Source organism: Peromyscus maniculatus, chromosome X, assembly GCF_049852395.1.
Source record: "Peromyscus maniculatus bairdii isolate BWxNUB_F1_BW_parent chromosome X, HU_Pman_BW_mat_3.1, whole genome shotgun sequence".
Taxonomy (NCBI): Eukaryota; Metazoa; Chordata; class Mammalia; order Rodentia; family Cricetidae; genus Peromyscus; species Peromyscus maniculatus.
In genome coordinates this window covers 75,406,150-75,428,268 of record NC_134875.1, presented here as the reverse complement: position 1 = coordinate 75,428,268, position 22,119 = coordinate 75,406,150, and the positions used below count along the sequence as shown (strand labels likewise).

At 33.0% G+C, this 22,119-nt stretch overlaps 1 protein-coding gene across 4 annotated transcripts in view; it reads right to left on the bottom strand.

Annotated features, from left to right (window-relative positions):
• The window catches only part of Rps6ka6 (ribosomal protein S6 kinase A6), a 185,737-nt gene that overhangs the window by 25,550 nt on the left and 138,068 nt on the right, over positions 1–22,119 (bottom strand). For all 4 annotated transcript variants that reach the window (XM_076562741.1, XM_076562740.1, XM_076562742.1 and 1 more), the window contains 10 exons: positions 18,973–19,115; positions 14,352–14,422; positions 14,055–14,143; positions 13,279–13,337; positions 10,972–11,074; positions 10,266–10,396; positions 9,710–9,832; positions 8,742–8,831; positions 7,570–7,728; positions 4,649–4,810 (listed from right to left, as the gene is read on the bottom strand). In XM_076562741.1, the coding sequence (XP_076418856.1) occupies positions 4,649–4,810; positions 7,570–7,728; positions 8,742–8,831; positions 9,710–9,832; positions 10,266–10,396; positions 10,972–11,074; positions 13,279–13,337; positions 14,055–14,143; positions 14,352–14,422; positions 18,973–19,115 (1,130 nt within the window). The remainder of the gene's footprint in view (positions 1–4,648; positions 4,811–7,569; positions 7,729–8,741; positions 8,832–9,709; positions 9,833–10,265; positions 10,397–10,971; positions 11,075–13,278; positions 13,338–14,054; positions 14,144–14,351; positions 14,423–18,972; positions 19,116–22,119) is intronic.

Here is a 22,119-nt window from a genome sequence, read left to right as displayed (position 1 = left end):
TGAGAACTCATTATTGTAGTCCATGCTGCCCTTAAGTGTGTGGCAATCATCTTGCTTCAACATCCCAAGTGTTGGAATTATTACATAAGATATGAGTCATCACATCTGGCTTGATCACTCTTTGCTAGTGGTGTGTGTGTGTGTGTGTGTGTGTGTGTGTGTGTGTGTGTGTGTGTGTGTGTGTGTATGAATATTTTGTAAAAGGGCTCCACATTATACAACAATGAACTCTAATTATGATTTATATCTATGTAATGTGGGTATAAATTTGTAATAAAAATGATATAACAAGATAAGAAAAGTTGTGATCTTCTGAAATAGTCTGAGACACAAGGCTGGTATCTTGAAAAAAAGCAGAATATTTCTGGTAAATTCCCAGCAGCTTTACTACTATTTATACAATAATTTGTGTAACTATTTTGTTTGAGGGCCAGTATTAATAAAAACAAAAACTATTTTTACTATAAATTAATGTATGATCTCTCTATGAACCTCAACAGCATTTGCTAGAAAAATAAAGGGATGAGGGGACAGTAAGATGGCTCAGTGAGCAAAGATGTTGCTTCGCCGTTTGATAACCTGAGTTTGATCCTTACTCTTCCGACCTCCACATGTATGCCATGCTGTGCATTCTCCTCATGCACAAAAGCACACAAAATAAACACATCAATGTAATGTTTTTAAAAATGGAAGAAAAAGATAAAATGAGGGCATTTTTTAAATTAAAAAAATAAATACACTGCTAAAGCCTATGGCATAAGAAACAAAATTTAAAGATTATTAATTCATTAACACCGAAGGCTACATAACCATCAACATGGTCTTTTCATCTATAAAAGGCTAAAAATATTGTAGTTTTGGCTTTCACAATTATCAGACATAAATAATAAGTAACTTGCTTAAAATACATTTACAATTCCAATGAATACATTTATTTATATAAGAACATGCATATGGTTATGCATGGGGATGCATGCTTTTAATCCTTGCAATAAGGTAGAGGCAAAATCAGGTCGAGTTCAAGGCCAGACTTGGCTAAATGTGACATTTTCTTAGAAGAAAGAAAGGACACATGTGTAAAACTGATATGCTATGGACTACAGAAGCCCTAATGAATGCACTGCTTTTACTCTTGTAGTCTTTCTCATTTCTCATCGCCTCTTACAGTTCTAGGCATTCCATGTTTACTCACTTTGCCCTACTCATATTTGTATTTTATGCTTTCACAGTCTTATTGGAAGTGGTGGTTTGTCAGAACACGATCCATGAATGAAGCTGCATGAGGAGGATTCTGAGAGCTTGTGAGGAAACTCCAAGGAAACAAGGCAAACGTCTTGTAACCTCTGTATCTCTGTAACGTACGCCTTCCTGCCCCTCCCAGGTGCAGTAAATAGAAGTGCGTTTACTTTAGATTACCCATATCTTACCCATTATTATTCAAAATGATGTTTCCAAATATAGGTTATCCTTGTGACTGTATACAGCCTAAACTCATGTGACCTTTGCTCATTTGACCTTGCTTAACCCTTAGAATATAAGTTGTCTGATGCTTGGAATAAAATTGGCTATTGCATGAGACTTCAATCTGTCTCATTTTAGGTTCTGCTTGCCCATATTCATGCCACAGCAACAGTAGTAGTCCTAGATACTTGGGAGGCTGAGGTAGAAAGACTGCTTAAATCCAGAAGCTTGAGGCTTTTAAAAAAAAGGTCCAGTATTTCTCTATCTTTTCTAAGTTATGAGAAGAACACAACTGGGCAGTTGGTGTCACAATGTTACAGCTTATCATCCAAATCTCATTTTTGATTTCCTACATACTTAAATACATTCTGAGTGGGTAAAAAGAGACAACAATGAGACAATTTATTTTTGGTTGTTCGAGACAGGGTTTCTCTGTGTAGCTTTGCACCTTTCCTGGAACTCACTTGGTAGCCCAGGCTGGCCTCGAACTCACAGAGATCCGCCTGCCTCTGCCTCCCGAGTGCTAGGATTAAAGGCGTGCACCACCACTACCCGGCGAGACAATATTTTTTTGTTCTATGATTAGTCTTCAATGTCCTACAATAATGACTATATGAAACAAGCATGCTTGCAGAATTAATGAATGAGGATGGTAGTCAGCCTGCATTTTATATCTCTTCACTTGGATAAAGATAAACTGAGAAAAATAAAAGTCACAACTAAAGTAGTCCATTCCATAAGTCTCTCTTTCATTTGGCTTTGCAAGTCTGCAACAGGTAATATAGACATTCTCATTCCCTTTGCACTAAGTTTAATTCATATTCTATACAAAATATATGACCGCACAGGCCAGAGGAAAGTAAGGTAAATTTCAATACTATATTATCAGAAGTTATGAATCTATCATTCTTCAAATTTGTTTTAAGTTTGATTAATTCATGACCATTCTAAGACTTCATTACACATTTAATATCAGTCAGATAATATAATATTCACATTTTGCTTTTATAAAAGTAAATAATGGATATTTTAATTTTAATTTTAGTGAGGCAAGCATAAAGAAATGCATATCTATGAAGTAAAACATAAGAGGTTGATTGAAGTGATACATATCCCAAAACTGAGTGAATATTGTTTTTTTATTGTTATGTGAAAATTGCAATAACCAGTGATTTTTCTTATAAAACCAGGATTCTTTATGTACTGTGATGAAATTATGAAAGTACAGCCCTATAAATTTTATTATTTCTTAAAATACTTTCATGGCTATTTCAATCTTTATGATTCCACTTTAAAATGACTAGCATATATATAATTTGATACTATATTTTGACAGAATCTGAATTTTAAAAGAATAATGTATTTCATTTATAACAATTTAGAAATATTTACAAACTTTTGGCATGGTCTTCAGGACTTGATAAAATATGTCAAAGCACTCAAAACACACAGTGTGAGCTAAAGGTAGTTCAGATGCCAGTTGTGGAAAAGCGGTCTCCACAAGCCCACCTGAAAATTCTCACTATTACAATAAACAAAGTGTCTTATTGCAATGGAAGTCTGCTACGATTAAAAAGCAGCAGTGTACTGTATCATACTGTGTACAAATATTCATTGAAAATGACTGCCTAACCATTAATCTTAAAATGTTTACCTAACCATTAACCTAAACATACATACACTGTGAGTTTGTTCATTTTAATTTATTTTTTGGGGGGAACACATTCATTCCTACACTTTTTTCTTGTAAGTTTTTATAAAATACAAAAAATAGAACTATACAAAATTAAGCCAAGATTAATAATTTACCCATTGAAATAAGTAGTTAATACATTATTATTTTCATTAAAGAATCTATTTAGAATATCTATGGTGACTATGTCCCTTACATTTAACAGAAGATAGCACATTTCAAATATTCTGTTTTATACTATTAAAAACAAAGTCTAGAAAAACTAAACTTTTTTTATGTAAAAGGTATTATCTCATACATGTGAGGGCAGTCCAAATAAAATAACCTCTTTGGTAATATGTGCCCCAGGTTTAATTTTGAAAAGCATAGTTTCTACCCAGTATAATGTGGTAAAAAAAAAAAAGTACATTCATTATATTTTGAGTTTCATGAAAGTACAGAATAAACCAGTTGTATAATTTGATATAGGCCAAATCATATCTTAAAGAGCTTATAAAAGCAAGCATTGTATCTATACCCCAATAATAAGATCTTAAAACAAAATTAAAAAAAAAACAAAATGAGAATTGTTCATTAATAAAGTTACTTTTCTATATTTTCATTTTAGGAAAATTATTTTCCTAACAGCTAATTTAAAATATAGATTTACAGGTAATAAATATAATATCTGCTTAAAATGATCAATTATTTGATAAAAATATGTATGAGATAAGAATTCACTTTCAGATCATCTTATGACTCTTTTCTGATTTGGCAAATTCAATTTTTCAAGTTTTAGATATGTGGATTAGTATGTAATAATTGCCATTGGTTATCAACATCTATAACACATTAATAAAAATTCCTGAGTCATAAACAAATGTGATAAAGAACTTTACATAGCCAATGCAATCCCTGACTGATTTTTCACCAATCTTGTCTTTATGGCTTCCGGAGGTACTAGTATCAGAGAGCATCCCAAATGTGCAATCTGTACCCCTCAGCTTTTCTAGCCTTATCTTTCCTTACTCTTCATCCCCCAGGAACAATGATGATTTACCAGGAAAAAACAATGTTTCTATTTAAAAACAAATCAAAAGGCAATCTAGAGCTGTATCTCAGTTATAAAATGCATGATTCTCAGCAAGCCATGGTGACACATGCCTGTAATCCCAGCCATCAGGAGACAAAGAAAAGAGACTTGCTGTGCATTACAGCTATGGTGAGTAACAGCTATGTAGTGAAACCCTGTTGTGAAATCATATGAGTTCTATATTAGTATAATGCCAAATAGAACAGACTACTCTGATTATAAGACATATGTTTGTTTTAGATGCTAGTAACCACCTGACTTTATATCATGAATTATTATAATTCAAATTTTAAGTTTTCTAGTTGTGAAAAAAGGCAAGTCTGCTTTTAACTGTCTTCACCAAACAACATGACATACTTGTCATCACATAGACTCAATTTAAGGAAAACAATGAACAGGAAATAGTAAAATGTAAAGAATACCTCAGGTGCTACAAAGTTTGCAGTGTAGCAGGGAGTTAACAGAAGTCCATCTTCTCCTCGAAGTTGTTTTGCAAACCCAAAATCACAGATCTTAATGGAATCCGCGTTCGCTGATTCATCCATATACAAAATATTACTGGGCTTAAGATCACGATGAACAACCTTAAACATAAAAGAAAACATGTTTTTTCCCCATGATCTTGAGTCTATTTCTTTTCTTATTTTTTCATTTTTCTTTATTAAGAAATTTTCTACTCATTCTACATACCACCCACAGATCCCACCTCCTCCCTCTTTCCACCCCCCAGCCCTCCCTCCCAAGCCACCCCACATCCCCATATCCCCCAAATCAAGGTCTCCTTGTATAACTAAATTTCTGTTAAAACATTTAATATGTTTATAGGAAAAAAAAAATCTTCCCATTATTTCCCCAACCTCTGGCATCAAAAATAATGAAAAAAAGTATTCTGCTAGGTAGACATTTCATTATCTACCAACTTTGTTAAGTATTTCCATCTACAATTATTGGTTCTACTTATGGATATAACAGACTGAAGTTTTATCCAATGCCCCCCCCTCATGCCAACTATTAACTCTTGATATAGTACAAAAGTTAAGAGCCTGCAGGTCCAAGAGAATTTAGAAAAGCAGAGAGACACTGATAAGTAACACATCTGGTTCAAGGATGAAACCAAGGGAGTTGTGGGTAGGTTCTCATATCTGTGGCTTTTACACTAAGAACTAAGAGCAGTCTCTATTATACACCAAGGTAGTACACATTCATTTGGAAAAAATAGTTTTTCTGTTTGAGAAGAACAGAAAAGATATAGCAGAAAAGAACAAAATCAAAGTGGGGAATATTACACAGCAAAGAACCAGTGCTGAAACATAAAACAAAAATACTTGTAAAGGATTTAAGATTTTATATGAAAATAAAGGATATGAAGACATCAAAGCTAGCAAACAAAGCAAGGAATTTTCAGTTCAAACTCAGCCAAAAATTATATTTAAAATAATAATTACTCGAGAATAGTAACAGAATATAAATATCTTCATTACTTTATATCACCATAGGATACAATCCCAAACCATCTGATTTATATAAAGAACACAAGTAGAACACAGCCACAAGAAAAAAAATAATCCAGGTCTGAGTGTCAGATGAACCAAGTTATAATTTATAGAATTTTAATAGGTGTTGTGGGATGGTCTGTATGTCAAATTGCTCTGATTGGTCAATAAATAAAACACTGATTGGCCAGTGGCCAGGCAGGAAGTAGGTGGGACAAGGAGAGGAGAATTCTGAGAAGCAGAAGGCTGAGGCAGAAAGACACTGCCAGAGGCCACCATGACTAGCAGCATGTGAAGACGCCGGTAAGCCACCAGCCACGTGGCAAGGTATAGATTTATGGAAATGGATTAATTTAAGCTATAAGAACAGTTAGCAAGAAGCCTGCCACAGCCATACAGTTTGTAAGCAATATAAGTCTCTGTGTTTACTTGGTTGGGTCTGAGCGGCTGGGGGACTGGTGGGTGACAGAGATTTGTCCTGACTGTGGGCAAGGCAGGAAAACTCTAGCTACAAATAGGTTATAAAGAGTCTCAACTAAATAAAAGAAAACGTCTTACAATGCATGAAATTCTCAAGAAAAAAAAAACTAAGTAGAAAAATAGAAACAATGAAGAAGACCAAAATAATTGGTAAACCTGTTGAAATTCTTCAGGTGATGATTTTTCTGCTTCTACTATCCATTCAATCTAGTTTTCAGATAAATATGGATTATATCCTACAGTGATATAGAGTTATGAAGATATTTATATCCTGTTACTACTCTCCAGCGGTTATTATTGTAAGTATAATTTTTGGCTGAGATTGAACTGAAAATTCCTTGTTTGGTGTATTACTAGCTCTGATGTCTTCATATCCTTTATTTAGCAATGTACAACAATGTATGCTCTTTAGGGACAAAGGCAGAATCTTACTTAGTATTTAAATCTGTAATGTGCTTTGCTTACAATGCCTGTCATGTATAAATGTTCAAAATGTCTGTTAAGTGTTCTAAAAACAAGATTTATAAGGAAATAAATCAAACAGTAGATGTTTATCATATTATATTTTAAAAATTCTAGTTTACAAAAATGTCTATGATCCTTTAAAGTGCTTGCAAAGAGTCAATGAATTAAATTATATTAGAATCATAATATTCCTTTAGTATTATGCAATTTATTTCCAATGACTGAAGTCTTATCCTTAGGTCACATACATTATTACTTTATTTTATTATTTACAAGTGTGGCTTACACATAATTTCTACTTTATCAATCCCAAATTGCAGTTTGTATTCTTTATATTTCATAGGTATTGTTCAAAGTATATTCTCCACAAAATTTAACATATTGATATTTCAAATGTTTAGAATAATAACTTATTGTCAAATTTAGGGCAGTTGGTGAGAGTCAATTTATAGTTTTGGTGCTAGAATATAATAGTTACAGAATAATTCTAATAATACTTGATATTCATGTGAATATTCTTTTTTATTCTTGTTAGCTTTTAGAAGTCTAGGCTTGCATGGAACTCACTATGTAGTTCAGGATGGCCTCAAATTTTAACAATTTATTTGCCGCAGCCACCCATGTGCTGAAATTACAGGTGCAAGCCACCAAAACCCAGCTTGGCTTGGATATTTCTTTGATGATTCACACTTTAGTTTGATTAGGATTAATAATGTGCGCGCGTGCGCGCGCACGCGCGCACACACACACACACACACACACACACACACACACACACACACACACACAAACCACTTTCTATAAACTTCACTATAACACAGACATATTAGGCTATCCTGTATGAAAATATACAAGAAACACAATATAGGTCCCATAATTGAAGGAAGAATTCAATTATAACTTACTCCTTGACAATGAAGATATTCAACTGTCTTTGCTATTACATACAGTACTTCACTAGCTTCCTGTTCTGAGAAACACTTTTTCTTGAGAATACGATCCAGTAGTTCTCCTCCTTTCATCAAATCCGTAACAAGGTAAACATATTTCCCATCATCAAAAACCTAAAAAGGAATGTGTTTTAAGGTTTTATTACTTGTAATCATTATTCTATTTTTTTAAAGTTATATTCACTTTGCTTTGTTAGTACAACTCTAGAATCAAAGCACACACATTATTTCTTTCTTCTTAATGTAGTACAGGCTGCATTGAAGAAAGAATTGGAAAAATAATCCCCTATGCAGTTCTGTAAGGTAACATCACACATGGAGTTTGATAACATGGAGTTTTGAAGTTGGAGGTTAGAGAGTTCATCAAAATCACATAAATAAAGGAGTTCTTTTCACATAACATGTATATACTTTTTAAATTATATTATAAATACTTTTTCAAAAGTAATCATCTTTGTGATAGTAAACAAAGCATTTATTAGTTAATTGATTAGTATGGTATTATAAACAAATGTTGAATGCAAATAGTGCATTAAAAGAAATAGATAAGAAAAGCATTTCTATTTGGTATGTGATATGTTTTTAATACATGTATATACACAAACTACTGTTTACATATAATAAACCAAATTATATATCATATTATCTGAAACTGATCAAGATGATGGCTAATAGTTTTGCATATTCACAAAAAGAGCCTTTTTCTAATGTAAAAGTCATTATTCAGAGATATACATCAATATATGTGTTGCATGTTTATTTTACAAAACTGTGGACTAATACTATTTTCAAGGAATGATCCATAATTCTACAGCCAATTACTCTATAATCCAGAAAGTAAAATTTCCAGAATCAATTTCTTTTATATTTATAGAGATGAGAAAATATTTTTAGTTGCATTATTACTGAGTTAACTATTTAGAATATATTCAGATTGTTAGGATATTCTTTTATCAACAATCATAGTTCTTTACTAAAATCTTTAAAAAAAGAACACATGTATTGAATCACTGAAGAATGAAAGTAGGAAATTGAGATTTGGCGACATAGCATTGTAAGTATCACAGTTATAAAGTTCTAGTCCATATCTTTATTAACTTAGGTAATACTTAGATTTTAAAACTTACATCCTTTAAAGTGATAATGTTGGGATGTTGTCCATAGCGCATCAGAATTTCAATTTCTTCTGAGGGGTCTCGTTTATTTTTGTCAATGATCTAAGAAACAGATCAGAGAAAATTCTCCAAAAAAGTCAAACGATTTCCTTTATCAAGTAGAAAGAAATATTTTCTGGCTGGGTGGTGGTGGTGCATGCCTTTAATCCTAGCACGCAGGAGGCACAGTCAGGCAGATCTCTGTGAGTTCAAGGCCAGCCTGGTCTACAAAGCAAGTTCCAGGACAGCCAGACCCGTTACACAGAGAAACCCTATCTCGAAAACACCAAAAATAAAAAAAAGAAAAAGAAAAGAAAAAGAAATATTCTTTTTATCTATCTATCTATCTATCTATCTATCTATCTATCTATCTATCTATCTATCTATTAGAATTTTGTTGTTATTGTTTTGAGATGGATTGTGCTATGTGGCCCAAGTTGTGCTGGGACTCATTATATAATTCAATCTGGCCTCGAATTTATGACAATCCCTGTACTCTTCACTGCTGGAATTATACGTATGGACCACCATGCCAACCTTCAATTGAGTTATATTATTAAAAAATACTTTAAAAATATAGAGCATCATTCTCTAATTGTTTCAACCTTAAAAAATCCATACAATGGAAATTTGACAGAAAAAAAACTAAGCTAGACCAAGTATATTGACTTTAACTAAGATTATACTAAAACAATATGTAATTTCTACAGTTGCTCAGTCTTAAACATAGATTGCTACAGATTAGTCAGAAAACAAAATATAACAAAATAATGCTCTTTCTCCAAAATGAAGCTTTGCAAAGAAATTAAAAAGGAAAACATAAAATCACACACTGTTTTCTCATCATCTGATTTGTTTCTCCTTGTTCCAGTAAAACAGGGTATGAGCTAATCTGTACAAATTACATACTGCAAACAATAAATTAGGCTCAGAAACAGTACCTTCACTGCAAACTCCATGTTGGAAGCTGAATGTATGCATCGCTTGCAAACAGAGTAAGACCCAACACCAATATCCTCTTGCAATTCATAGACTTCACTAAATTGAGCAGCATTTCCATTTATCTGTTTTTTTAAAAAACAAATACTAAGGAAAATGAATTTCACATTTGCTTCATTTTGTCCTAATAAACACATATCTTAAAGGTTAAAAAATACAAAAATTCTAGAAATTTTACCAATATTTAAAAATTACCTATATAAATTCTGAAACAACTCTATATTGTAGGGTTTCTAAAATCCCAAAACAATGTGATGAATTGACTAGTATATAAATCACTCTGACAGTTCCCTACCAAAAACAGACATATAAATATCATTAAAGGTAATTACTATCTGCTTTCCCCCGAAACATACAGAAATAACCTTTAACTCAGTTACACTGATAAAATGAAGTCATTAACAATTATCTTTTAATAACTATTAAACATCCATTATTAAGAAGTGAGGGAAATACTTATCCTGAAACTAAACATTGTGATGATGATACAGAATTTACCTGGATGATTGGCAACACATTTGCACTTGTAACAGGAGTGATTTTATATTCTTCTGCAATGGAAGTTGCCACAAAGCTGAATCCTTTGAAGAGTTGATGAGTATTTGCACTGGCTGGCAGACCAGGAGAATCTAATATTTAAAAAGTTTATATTTTACTAGAATTACGCAGAATTTTATGATTACAGAATCAAGAGATTTTTAAAAAAGGAAACACTAAATGTCACAGTCTGACACACTATAAATATGACTCATACTTTCTCTTCATTCTTTGTAGACAGACACATTTTATGTGTTCAATCATTTTTATTAATGGATGCATCCTCACTACCAAAAAACACATAGTAGGGATTCAATATTTCTTGAATGAGTACATGAAACAGATGTAAGTAAAAGTAAATTAGATCAAATTCTAAACCAAACCAATGCATAGCTCATGTTTTATCTCCTACCATTATCTAGAAAATTATTAGCCTGTGAAGGAATTTCCAAAAAAACAAAAAACAGAAAAAAACCTTCCATATTTTCTCTTTCTCCATACTTCTGTGATAAATATTTCCCAGTCAAATTGTAGCAATGCTGGATATAAGACCTACATTTCCACAAACACCAAACTAATTTTCTACCAACATATTTTTTACTGAAAAAGTTAATTTATTTAATAATTACTAGAAAAAAAGCTGTGGTTATGAACAAAAATGTATTACCTTTAGGTGTTTTGGTAGTAAATTCAGGATCAAAACAAAAAGTATCATCTGGTTTTCCAGAAGCAGGTCTGAAAGGAGGCTGGACTTCTCTTCTATATAATTTCTAAAGGTAATGTAGTAATGAAAAAACATTTACCATTTTAAAATTCAATAACATAGGTTGGGCATTCCTAATACAACACTTAAAATTCAAATACTCTAACATCTAAAAGATTTTGAATGTTAACACGATAGCATAAGTGGACAATCTGTAGTTAAAAAACAGACACACTAAATTGTAGTATGAAATTATCTTTGAGTTGTATGAATGAGGTATATATTAAACACAAAGTAATTTTATATTACTTGGGTTCTAATGTCAAATTCATTCACTTCCTTTCATATATATGCACACATATATACAAACTCAATACACACACACACATACATACAATAAATTCCAAAACCCAGAAAAATCTTAAACATTTTGAGACATGCAACCTAGACTCAGTTTGAGAAAACATCACATGATATTGACAATCAGAAGCCTTGAAATATTTACACAGTTTTCAGATAACTATTAACCAAATTCTGTAACAACTGAGATGTAATGTCCAAAATCTAATGAAGCCAGTGAACATATATGACATTATAGTAATATAACAGCTTGCACTGTAAACAGGTAAAGATGTTCACTTCTGGATATCAAAAGAAATTCTCCCTAGAGCCATGGCCATACAAAGAATATCACAATGTAAAAATTTTGAGATAATTAACAAAATCAATAATTAGACTATTTTTATGAATATTACATCTAAAATAGTTTGTTTCCATATAAGATTAAATACTCTCTTCTTACTTAATAGTCTAAGTTCCTAAAATGTGTATGTTTTAAAAACACAGATGGGTAAACAAGATCGCAGCTGAATAAGATGCTCTGACAATCTCTTATCCATAAACACACCAAGTGGAACTGCCATTCACTTACCAAGCCAGCTTCAACAGAGATAAGGAAATGAAGCAAGTGATCATAATGCAAAATAAGGACTCATTCAAAGATAAAGGCAGGAAAGAAAACTGCATGCTGTTTATAACAAAGCCATTTCACCATTAACAACATGCAGAGAGTGAAAATGAAGTCATGGAGTATAACAGTTCCTATCAATTGAATTGATAAAACAAATTCTGAGTGGCCATACATCAGATAAAATAGTCCTAAGTACTAAAAACAGACAAACAAGGTCTTTATATAATGAGAAAGAAGTCAAGTTAGCAAGAAAACTGACACAACTAAATGTACATTGTAACTAATACTAAACAAATATATAAATAATAGTAGCTCTAAAGAGAGACCAAGCTCACTTGGAATAACAGTCAGGAAGTTCATCACTCCACTCAACCAACAAGACACAATCATGTTAAAACTTTCCCTATAATAAATGGACTAAACATATATCTACCAAAATTTCACTGAATAGCTTCAACTAAGCACGGTGGACTTTCTCCAGAACAGACCATAGGACAGGCCATAAAAAACAATTCTTAATGAATTTGGAAGCATTTAAATCACATAAAGTACCTTTTTCATAATAGTACAATAAAACTAGAAACCAGTAACAACATGAATTTTAGAAACTTTGTAAATACAAAGTTTTCAAATATTTTACATTTGAACAATTAATGGACTGAAGGAGAAAATCCAACAAGAATTTGGAAAATTTGAAACTAATGGCAGAAACAAGTAACAAAAATACTACCTATAATGCCTATATTTAAAAATCAAATAATTTTCAAATAAATAACCTATTACTATATTTCAAGGAACTAGAAAAGTAAGTTCTTCTAAGACAAGATTATCAATCTTGGCATATAAATTAAAATATAATTAATTTATCAGAATTTCTCAATGTTTTTATTTCATATCATTCACAAACTTAAGTATCTAAAGATTTTTAAATTTAATTTGTTCTAATGCATAACAATGAACAATCTGAAATTAACGAATACCTGGGTTTATTATTATTACTTATAAGAATCTGTCACAGCATCACTCATTTTTCCCTATCTTATCCTCTTCTCATCTAGAGTAGAAGTATAACATTAATCACATTATAACAGTTACAACAAATGGCAAACAAAAATTACTATTTCCATACTTCTACTACTTGAAGGTATTGCCAATCTATGTGATAACTATAATAAAAAGGTCAGACTCAATATAAAATAAATGTATTATGTTTATCTACAGTCTCTATTTTGCCACTGTTTCTCAAGAAGTTTGCTCATTTTAATATAACTTATTTACTAACATACTTATATTCTACTTACATTCCAGTCAATAGATGCAAAAAACCCATGTTTTTTGACTTCTTCAACTCCTTCTGATCCTATAATATGGAAATAATTTTAATGGCATCATTTTTTTAATCTTTCTAATTGGATTCTATGCTATTAGATATAAACAAGACTCTACATTTCCCCTAGATTCCTTATAGTGAAATTTCTATGATTTCTTGTCTTGTATTAATTTGTCCTTTACCTACTATTCATAAAAAAGAACTTGATGCACACAGCGAACGGCATAAGTCAAGACAAAATACCAAGTACTAAAATGTTTCATAACAACTACAATTTATTTAACTATAATATTAAACTAAGTAACTGTTATTCATAATTCAACTTATGTCTCATATTCATATACTATGTTAAACTCTGTAAAAGAGAAACTAGTACTGTAATTTTAACACAAGGACATAGATATCAGGATCTAGGAAAAGAACTTTGAAGTTTCTTAGAAGAGGCAAAATATTCACTCTCAAATATCCAAAGGGATTATCAATACACAGTAAACTGTATTTTTTTCAAAAGACAAACTATATGATGTACATGATACTACATGTTGAACAAAACTTTTCATTAACTAGACTATTTCATGTTTTAATCATAAGCAATTTTTTTATTTTATATAAATTACTAAAAGTCCACAATTCCAACATAAATATACAGTAAACATAAATGAAGTTAAACTAGAATATATAAAAATACAGTTACTTGTTTAGTATATGTAGTACATTGTTATAAAGGTTAAAGAAGATTAATAATACCTAATCTATTCGCTGGATTTCTTTTGAATAACATCCTTAAAAGACTTTGTGCTTCAGCACTAAGAAATTGAGGCATTCCAAGTTTTGCTCTGAAAAACATTGTGAAAAATTTCACTTAAATCTATACACAATAAGTCAATAAATCTCAAAGTTAATTTTAAAAATTTAATGAGTCCCCAATATGTTAGAATAAGAGAAAAACACAAAAATAGTTTAAATCTTTGCTGAAAACCACATTAAGATTTTAATACTAGAGGCAAGAATTTTTTCCCTTTATAAAATAGTGTTTCTACTTACTTCAGTATCATATTCATGGTCTCATTTCTGTCTTTACCTTGAAATGGCAAAGTGCCAGTAAGCATTTCAAACTAGAAAATGAAATAACAACAATTTATTACAACTTAGAATACCTAATTACATTTGTTTTAAAACACAAGACTTATGGTACATGATTATTAAGTCATGCAGGATTCAGATGACAGTGGCTGAAAACACAATTAGAAATGAGAACAAGCCTGCTAGCCGAGTGGTGGTGGTGCATGCTTTTAATCTCAGCACTCAGGAGGCAGAGGCATGCGGATCTCTGTAAGTTCGAGGCCAGCCTCAGCTACAGAGTGAGTTCCAAGAAAAGTTCCAAAGCTACAAAGAGAAAACCCTGTTTCAAAAAAAGAAAACAAAACAAAAAACAAGCTGGCTATGTATATCTCTATTTAGAGTTCAACAGAGTTGAGCTGCAGCAGATGGAACCAACCACTTTTATTTGACTTCTAACATGTCTAAGTTCTCAAACTAAATGCAACCTGAAAATAAGTTGTTTAACAAACAAAGGTATTACTTAAGCAAATAATAATGGAAAAATAAAACTTGCACCAAAGGATCTGGGATTTACTAAGGCCAAGAAAAATTTTAAATAGTAACCATTCCAAATTCCTTTTAATCCCAAAACAAAAATATAAAAATTAAGAAACAGAATTCCAAAATTAGACGTAAGGCCAGGGGTAATGTCATTTATTCTTGAGTATGAAGTCAAAGAATTACATGTTCAATGCCTGCCTGAGCTACACTGTCAGTTTAAAGCCAGCCTGGATACCTTTAGAAGGGTCTTACCTCAAACTAATTTTTTTAAAAGGTCTTGGGACATGAGTCAGTGGTAGAGTACTTGTTAGCAGAAGCAAGACCTTGGGATTAAATCCAGTACCCCAAGAGGTAGGAAAAAAGTAGAACATAAGAGGTACATATACATGTATGTTTGTGTGAAATAATACATTTTAAAAAAGAGACATTTGCCACACAGTTTGGATCCCCAGTACCCAAATAAAATCTGGGTGTGGCAGGCATGCATCCTTAACCTCAGCACTGTGAGAACAGAAACAAGTGAATCTACAATTGTACCCCTGGAGCTTGCTAGTCAGCCAGTCTAGCTAAACTGATGAGATACAGGTCCAATAAGAGGCCCTCTCTCAATAATAAAGTTAAGTTCAACTGAGGAAGACACGTTGTCAACTTCTGCTCTGCCCCCCGACACACACAAACACATACGCACACAAACATACACAAACACACGAATATTCACCCAAAAATTATAGCACTAACTGCTGTGGAACAGTCTGTATGTCAAATTGCTCTGATTGGTCAATAAATAAAACACTGATTGGCCAGTAGCCAGGCAGGAAGTAGGTGGGACAAGGAGAGAGGAGAATTCTGGGAAGCGGAAGGCTGAGGCAGAGAGACACTGCAGCCGCTGCCATGACCAGCAGCATGTGAAGATGCCGGTAAGCCACCAGCCACGTGGCAAGGTATAGATTTATGGAAATGGATTAATTTAAGCTATAAAAACAGTTAGCAAGAAGCCTGCCACGGCCATACAGTTTGTAAGCAATATAAGTCTCTGTGTTTACTTGGTTGGGTCTGAGCGGCTGTGGGACTGGCGGGTGACAAAGATTTGTCCTGACTGTGGGCAAGGCAGAAAACTCTAGCTACAAATGGCGCCCAACGTGTTGGCAAGAGTTTCTACCTAAAACCTGAGAAAAGATTCTAAAATGGAGCTAAAAACAGCTTCCTAATTGTCTCTCTCAAATGAGCGGCAGCCTGCCGGTTTGAGCTACTGGCGGGTTCCTGGCGTGGGAGCTCGATCTGCAGTATGGCGGGAATGAGGCCTCTGCAAGTGGCACATTAAGCTGCATGGTGGATTTAGCCTTTGCTAGTACAAAACAAAAAGAGGTTTCTGGGCTACACACTGCTTGGATAAAAGCATTGACCCAGGATGGCTCCCAGAGCTGGCGGAAAAGGTACCACCGCCATGTTGGGAAGCTGAAGTGGGCGGAGCCAGCAGCCACAGCGCCGTTTCAGGCTTAAAAGGCTGCAGTTTAAGCAATAGGCTCAAGGTAATATAAAAAATAAGCCATGTAAAGATGGCTACCACACAGAGAATCTGGATTATGTTCTCTTTGATATTTGTAACTGAAGAAAAACATTTGATTGCAAAAGCTGTTGAGTTATGCCAAAATGTGTATTTTAAAGGTACCTTGACTTCAAAACTTGCATATAAGGATATGTTGCTTTGGAAAAGAGGCTCTGGTTTTGTTTCCACAGAAAGCCAGAGGCTATGGATTTGTTCCACATTAAGATACATCAGGTTTGACCAGCCAAGACCACCTGAAAGTTCTCTAATGACACCATGACCCAGATGATTCAACATCCAGATTCGTTTCAAGGCAACTGGCTCAGATAATACGGTCTCACGGACTACTCCATGATCCTAAAATTTTCTTTGTGTCCCCATAAGATACAGCGCCCCCCTCCAGCAGGAAGTAGTAAGAGAAGCTACGCCCAAATTCCCAAATATACCAAGCTGACTTTGGAGATGTGTAAAAGTTAAAACCTTCCTTTTAAAAAAAAGAAAGGGGAAGTGCTGTGGAACAGTCTGTATGTCAAATTGCTCTGATTGGTCAATAAATAAAACACTGATTGGCCAGTGGCCAGGCAGGAAGTAGGTGGGACAAGGAGAGAGGAGAATTCTGGGAAGCGGAAGGCTGAGGCAGAGAGACACTGCAGCCGCTGCCATGACCAGCAGCATGTGAAGATGCCGGTAAGCCACCAGCCACGTGGCAAGGTATAGATTTATGGAAATGGATTAATTTAAGCTATAAAAACAGTTAGCAAGAAGCCTGCCACGGCCATACAGTTTGTAAGCAATATAAGTCTCTGTGTTTACTTGGTTGGGTCTGAGCGGCTGTGGGACTGGCGGGTGACAAAGATTTGTCCTGACTGTGGGCAAGGCAGAAAACTCTAGCTACAACTAACAATTATATTTCAAACTAAAATTGACTAGTGCTTTTGGCGTCAGTTCCCTTTCATTTAAGCTGAACTCATAACCTTAGTTACTTTATGCATTAATCTCTCTTATACCATGACAATATCAAATTGGCTGCTCCAACCTCATCCTCTCTCAAGAACTACTTTTCTCACCCAAATCTATAGTAATAGTTTATATGATGGTATACATACAAAACGGGAGAGAACATCTAAGAACTCTACCTCCTCATAAAAAACACTTGGTTAGGCAGCGTCCCCCTCTCAGTGTTGTATTATCTTTTCAGTCTTCAAATGATTCCAGTTTTTTCTTCAGTGTCCCTCTTTACTAACAGTTAACCTGTGCTACATGTCAACGCATTACTTCCCTATCAGTTGCCATTAGTTATTTCTACCAGTTTAGGTCTTTTATTAACCTACTATTCTTTCATATCCCTAAATTCATATTTAGAAGTATATTTTAGAGGTATCATTATCTTTGGATCATCCCCTTCATTTTATCTGTATCATTCAGTCAGCTACCAATGTTAGTTATATGTTATCTGAAATGCTTTCAAAATTTACTTTTTCATACATTCTAATCTTATGACAATATTGAAAGATTTTATTTTCCTGTTTCTGGGGATTTTTTCCCTCCCCTTTCCAATCTATTTATAATGCTGCCAAGGTTGCTCTTCCTAAAATATAAATTTCCTTCACCACCCTGATTCAGACTATAGTTGACAAATACCAAAAGAATCGCATGGAAAGTGCACAGGTTTTAGACCTGCACTTTCACCCTTACTCTTGACTCTAGTCAAACCGGTTTCCTGAAGACTTGCTAATCAATACGATCACAACAGTCGGTTGTTCTTAATAGCAATTAGGAAACTTTATCTATCCTTCAAGGCTTAAGTCCCACCTCTTTCATCTATATCAACTTTAAATTAAGTGTTCTTCAAACTTTAAGATACTTTTGGATAGTTTCCTTAGCTAGATCTTGTGTGTTCTGTAAATCGAAAACAACGCTGTGATTTAATTAGTTTCTACACTACTGCTTTCCGTGAATGCCTCCTTTTACCAGATATTTAGGATATGGCAGTGTCGTGTCATGTATCATTCCATGATACATGGGGAAAAATGGGTAATCAGACTTCCTAAGAAAACTGCTGAGACTCAAGTATAAATTAATATAGTATCCCTGTATTTAGAATTTATATAAATGCCCCTTTATTAGTTTCTGAGTGAGATAAAGAAAATGTTATAGGATACAAAGTAAGTATTTCTAGGACAGGTGTGAAACAATTGGACAAATAAGATGGTGATAAATTCTGTGATACCTAATAAAACAGCATATAAGTGTGGTAAGAGCTAGAGTCACCCAGAAGTTTTCTAAAATTCAGATGCAAATAGTTTATATAGAAATCATGCCATTTACCTTTTCGATAGCAACATTAAAAGGAAGACATTAAAACCCAGACCTTATTGCTTGCCAATCACAACACTGTAAACATTAGTCACGAATTATCAGAAGAAACCTTTTCTGAGCTGACACAAAAATTTAACTGAAAATCCTAAATAGTATTAACTATATATTGAAATAATGAAGGAAAATAATACAGCTTACCATAAGTACACCATATGACCACCAATCAGCACTCTGAGAATGGCCTCGTCTATTTACCACTTCAGGAGCCATGTACTCAACAGTACCACAAAATGAGTATGCCTTCTTTTCTTGATCCACTGACTCTTTGCTAAGCCCAAAATCTGTTACCAAAAATAGAGGTTGTAAAAGCTCAGGAAATAGGAAATACCAAAAGACAAAATAATGAATTAAATATTCAAACAATTTACTTTGGCCTTTAGAAAGATAATTTGAAACAACAGAAATCAGTCGATTTTTTTTTTTTTTTTTTTTGGTTTTTTGAGACAGGGTTTCTCTGTGTAGCTTTGCGCCTTTCCTGGAGCTCACTTGGTAGCCCAGGCTGGCCTCGAACTCACAGAGATCCGCCTGGCTCTGCCTCCGGAGTGCTGGGATTAAAGGCGTGCGCCACCAACGCCCGGCAATCAGTCGATATTTAATGTTGAAACTCTTTAAGAATATTTAAAGATTGTTGAGGCAAATCTCTCCCTCAAAATAAATTTTATTAGGTCTATAATTTTGAGGGATGAAAAATTTAACCAAAGCTGTCATATTATCCTAAGTATAATATAGTAATTTGTACTTTAAAAATACTACAAAAGAAGTTTGTATGGACAAACTTGCATTTGTGTCTAAAGCGTTCACAGAACCAATGGTATCAATATGAAATCAATATTCTCTGTAAAAGTAATAGAAAACTGGAAATTTGAATTTAAAAAGCAGTATTATAGTACCACTAAACACCTTGCCAATAGCTTATCAGCATACATAAGATATATGTAAGATATTTATACTGAAAACTAGAAACATTGATGAAAGAAATGTCATTCTAAATAAATGCAAAGATATAGTGTGTTTATACACTGGTGATTCAATATCGTTAATTTTTTAATTCTTCTAACAAAGACCAACAGAATCAACGAAATGTCAATAAAATTTCTAGTAAGATTTCTTTGGGAGAATCAACAATATAAAAATGCAGTCGTTATATGCTCAATTATCTGAACATGTAAAATAGTGTTCTTACATTTACTTTCTACTTTTTTTATCATGTGGATCTGAGTAAACATTTCAGTGGTGGCTCTTGTTTTTTCCCTAAGTCCTGTAGTTTTTTTTTTTTAATATGATTTTGGAAAATGAAGTGATTAGGGTCACATATATCTATCATATAACAAAATTGGCTTCATTTCTGGTGAAAATGAAAAGCAATTCCATTGAGGAAGAGCAGCCATTTAAACAAACAGTGCCAGAACAAATTTGTATATAAATATAAACACATTGTATTTATATCATAACCGAACCTTAACTGAAAATGCATCACAGAATTAAATATAAAAGTTAAAACTACAAAAAGAAAATAGGGAATAAAATCTTTCTGATTCTGTGTTAGACAAAGATTTCTTGGGCCTAACACCAAAAGTAAAATCCACAGAAGAAGAAAAATTTAATGCACACCATTTCATCAAAATAAAAAGAATGTGCTTAAAAATAACTGTGGAGATATTTTCAATTGTTCGCCGCTGCTGAGAGAGAAGAAGACAGCTGACTCTAAGAGTATATATAGTCTTGGTAGGTTGACTACTCTCCAGGGGAAAACCACACATCCATGAATATTTTGACAGTGCTAATTGGTCTTGAAGGATTTTTTTTAAAGGGGTACAAATGTTTTAAAAAGAAGGGCACAAACTTGAGTAGGTAGGAATGGGTGCATGGATCTGGGAAAAGTTGGGGGAGAAGGTTGAATATGATTTAAAAAAACTATATGAAACTCTGAGAACTAAAAATTTTGAGATACATTAAAAAATAAAAAACAGGACTATAGACATATTTGTATATAGCATTATCTACTGATTTGTATTTGGACCATTAAAAAACATCTAACATTAACAAGAAAACAATCCAGTTTTTAAAAATGGTCAAAAGATCTTTGTAAACATTTTTGTAAAGATATAAATACATGAAAAATGACAGTATCATTAGTCATTAGCAAAAGAAAAACATGTTGAGAGGTGTGCTTTTTAGAAGATCTAAAATAACTATCACACTTTCAATAGATTTGGAAAATGTACAACCACTTTGGAAAAGAATCTGGAAGTTTCTTATTAAATATATACTTACCATAAAAGTAAGTAATAGTGTTCTTAGCAATTTACTCAAATAAAACTTCATTAATGCTTATCCAATTAATTAATTAATTAATTGCTTATTACAGCTTTATTCATAATTGCTCAAAATATGAAACAAGTATCCCTCAAATGGGAAACACCAAGACACCATCATAAATTCTAGTTTTTAAAACACTAGTAAATAATTTTAAAGAAAGCAAACCACTGAACATATTAATAAATATGTCCTAAGACAAACGCTAGAGTTAGAAGTCCTAGAAGTCCTCCATGCTCCACCTAGTCATCCCTCTCTAGTCCTCCCTCCCTCATTCCCTGGAGAACATTCATCTTTCTCACTATCCCTCAAAGCTCCGCTTCAGTAGTATACCATGGAGGACTCATAGTGTGTGACCATTTTACCATAGCTTCTTTCAGTTTAGCAACAGGTGTTCAATGTTCCTTCATGCACAGTAATCACTTCATATTGAATTTCTTTTTAAAATTTCATTTCCTTTAAATTTTTAATTGACATAAAATATTCATTAACAGGTTATGGTATTAAATGTGATAGTATATAGTAAATCAATTATTAAATTACAGTAATTAGAATTTTCATTTCCTCAAATATTTTAAATGTGTTAGAATCTTCTAAATCTCCTGTGGTTATTTTGAAATGTATACTTAATTGAATGCTATAGGACATTAAAATTGCTTTCTCCCCTCTAAAAAAGGAAAATAGAGTTAAGGATTCATCACCAGAAGGATCAGAACAATGGGTTTTACTGTATGCAAACTACTCCCAATTTCCAAAATGAAAAAAAAATATAATCCCAACGTATTCTCTTCAGTTAATTAATTCAGGCTCTCAAAACTGAATTCCAAACCATGTTCAATATTTTCATTTAGACAATCACTTGAATAAGTTTGTGATCTTATTAAACTATCTCCATTCTCTTCATTTCAGACATAATGCATGCCTATAATTAGAGCACTTAGAAGACGAAGGCAGGAGCTCTACAAGTTC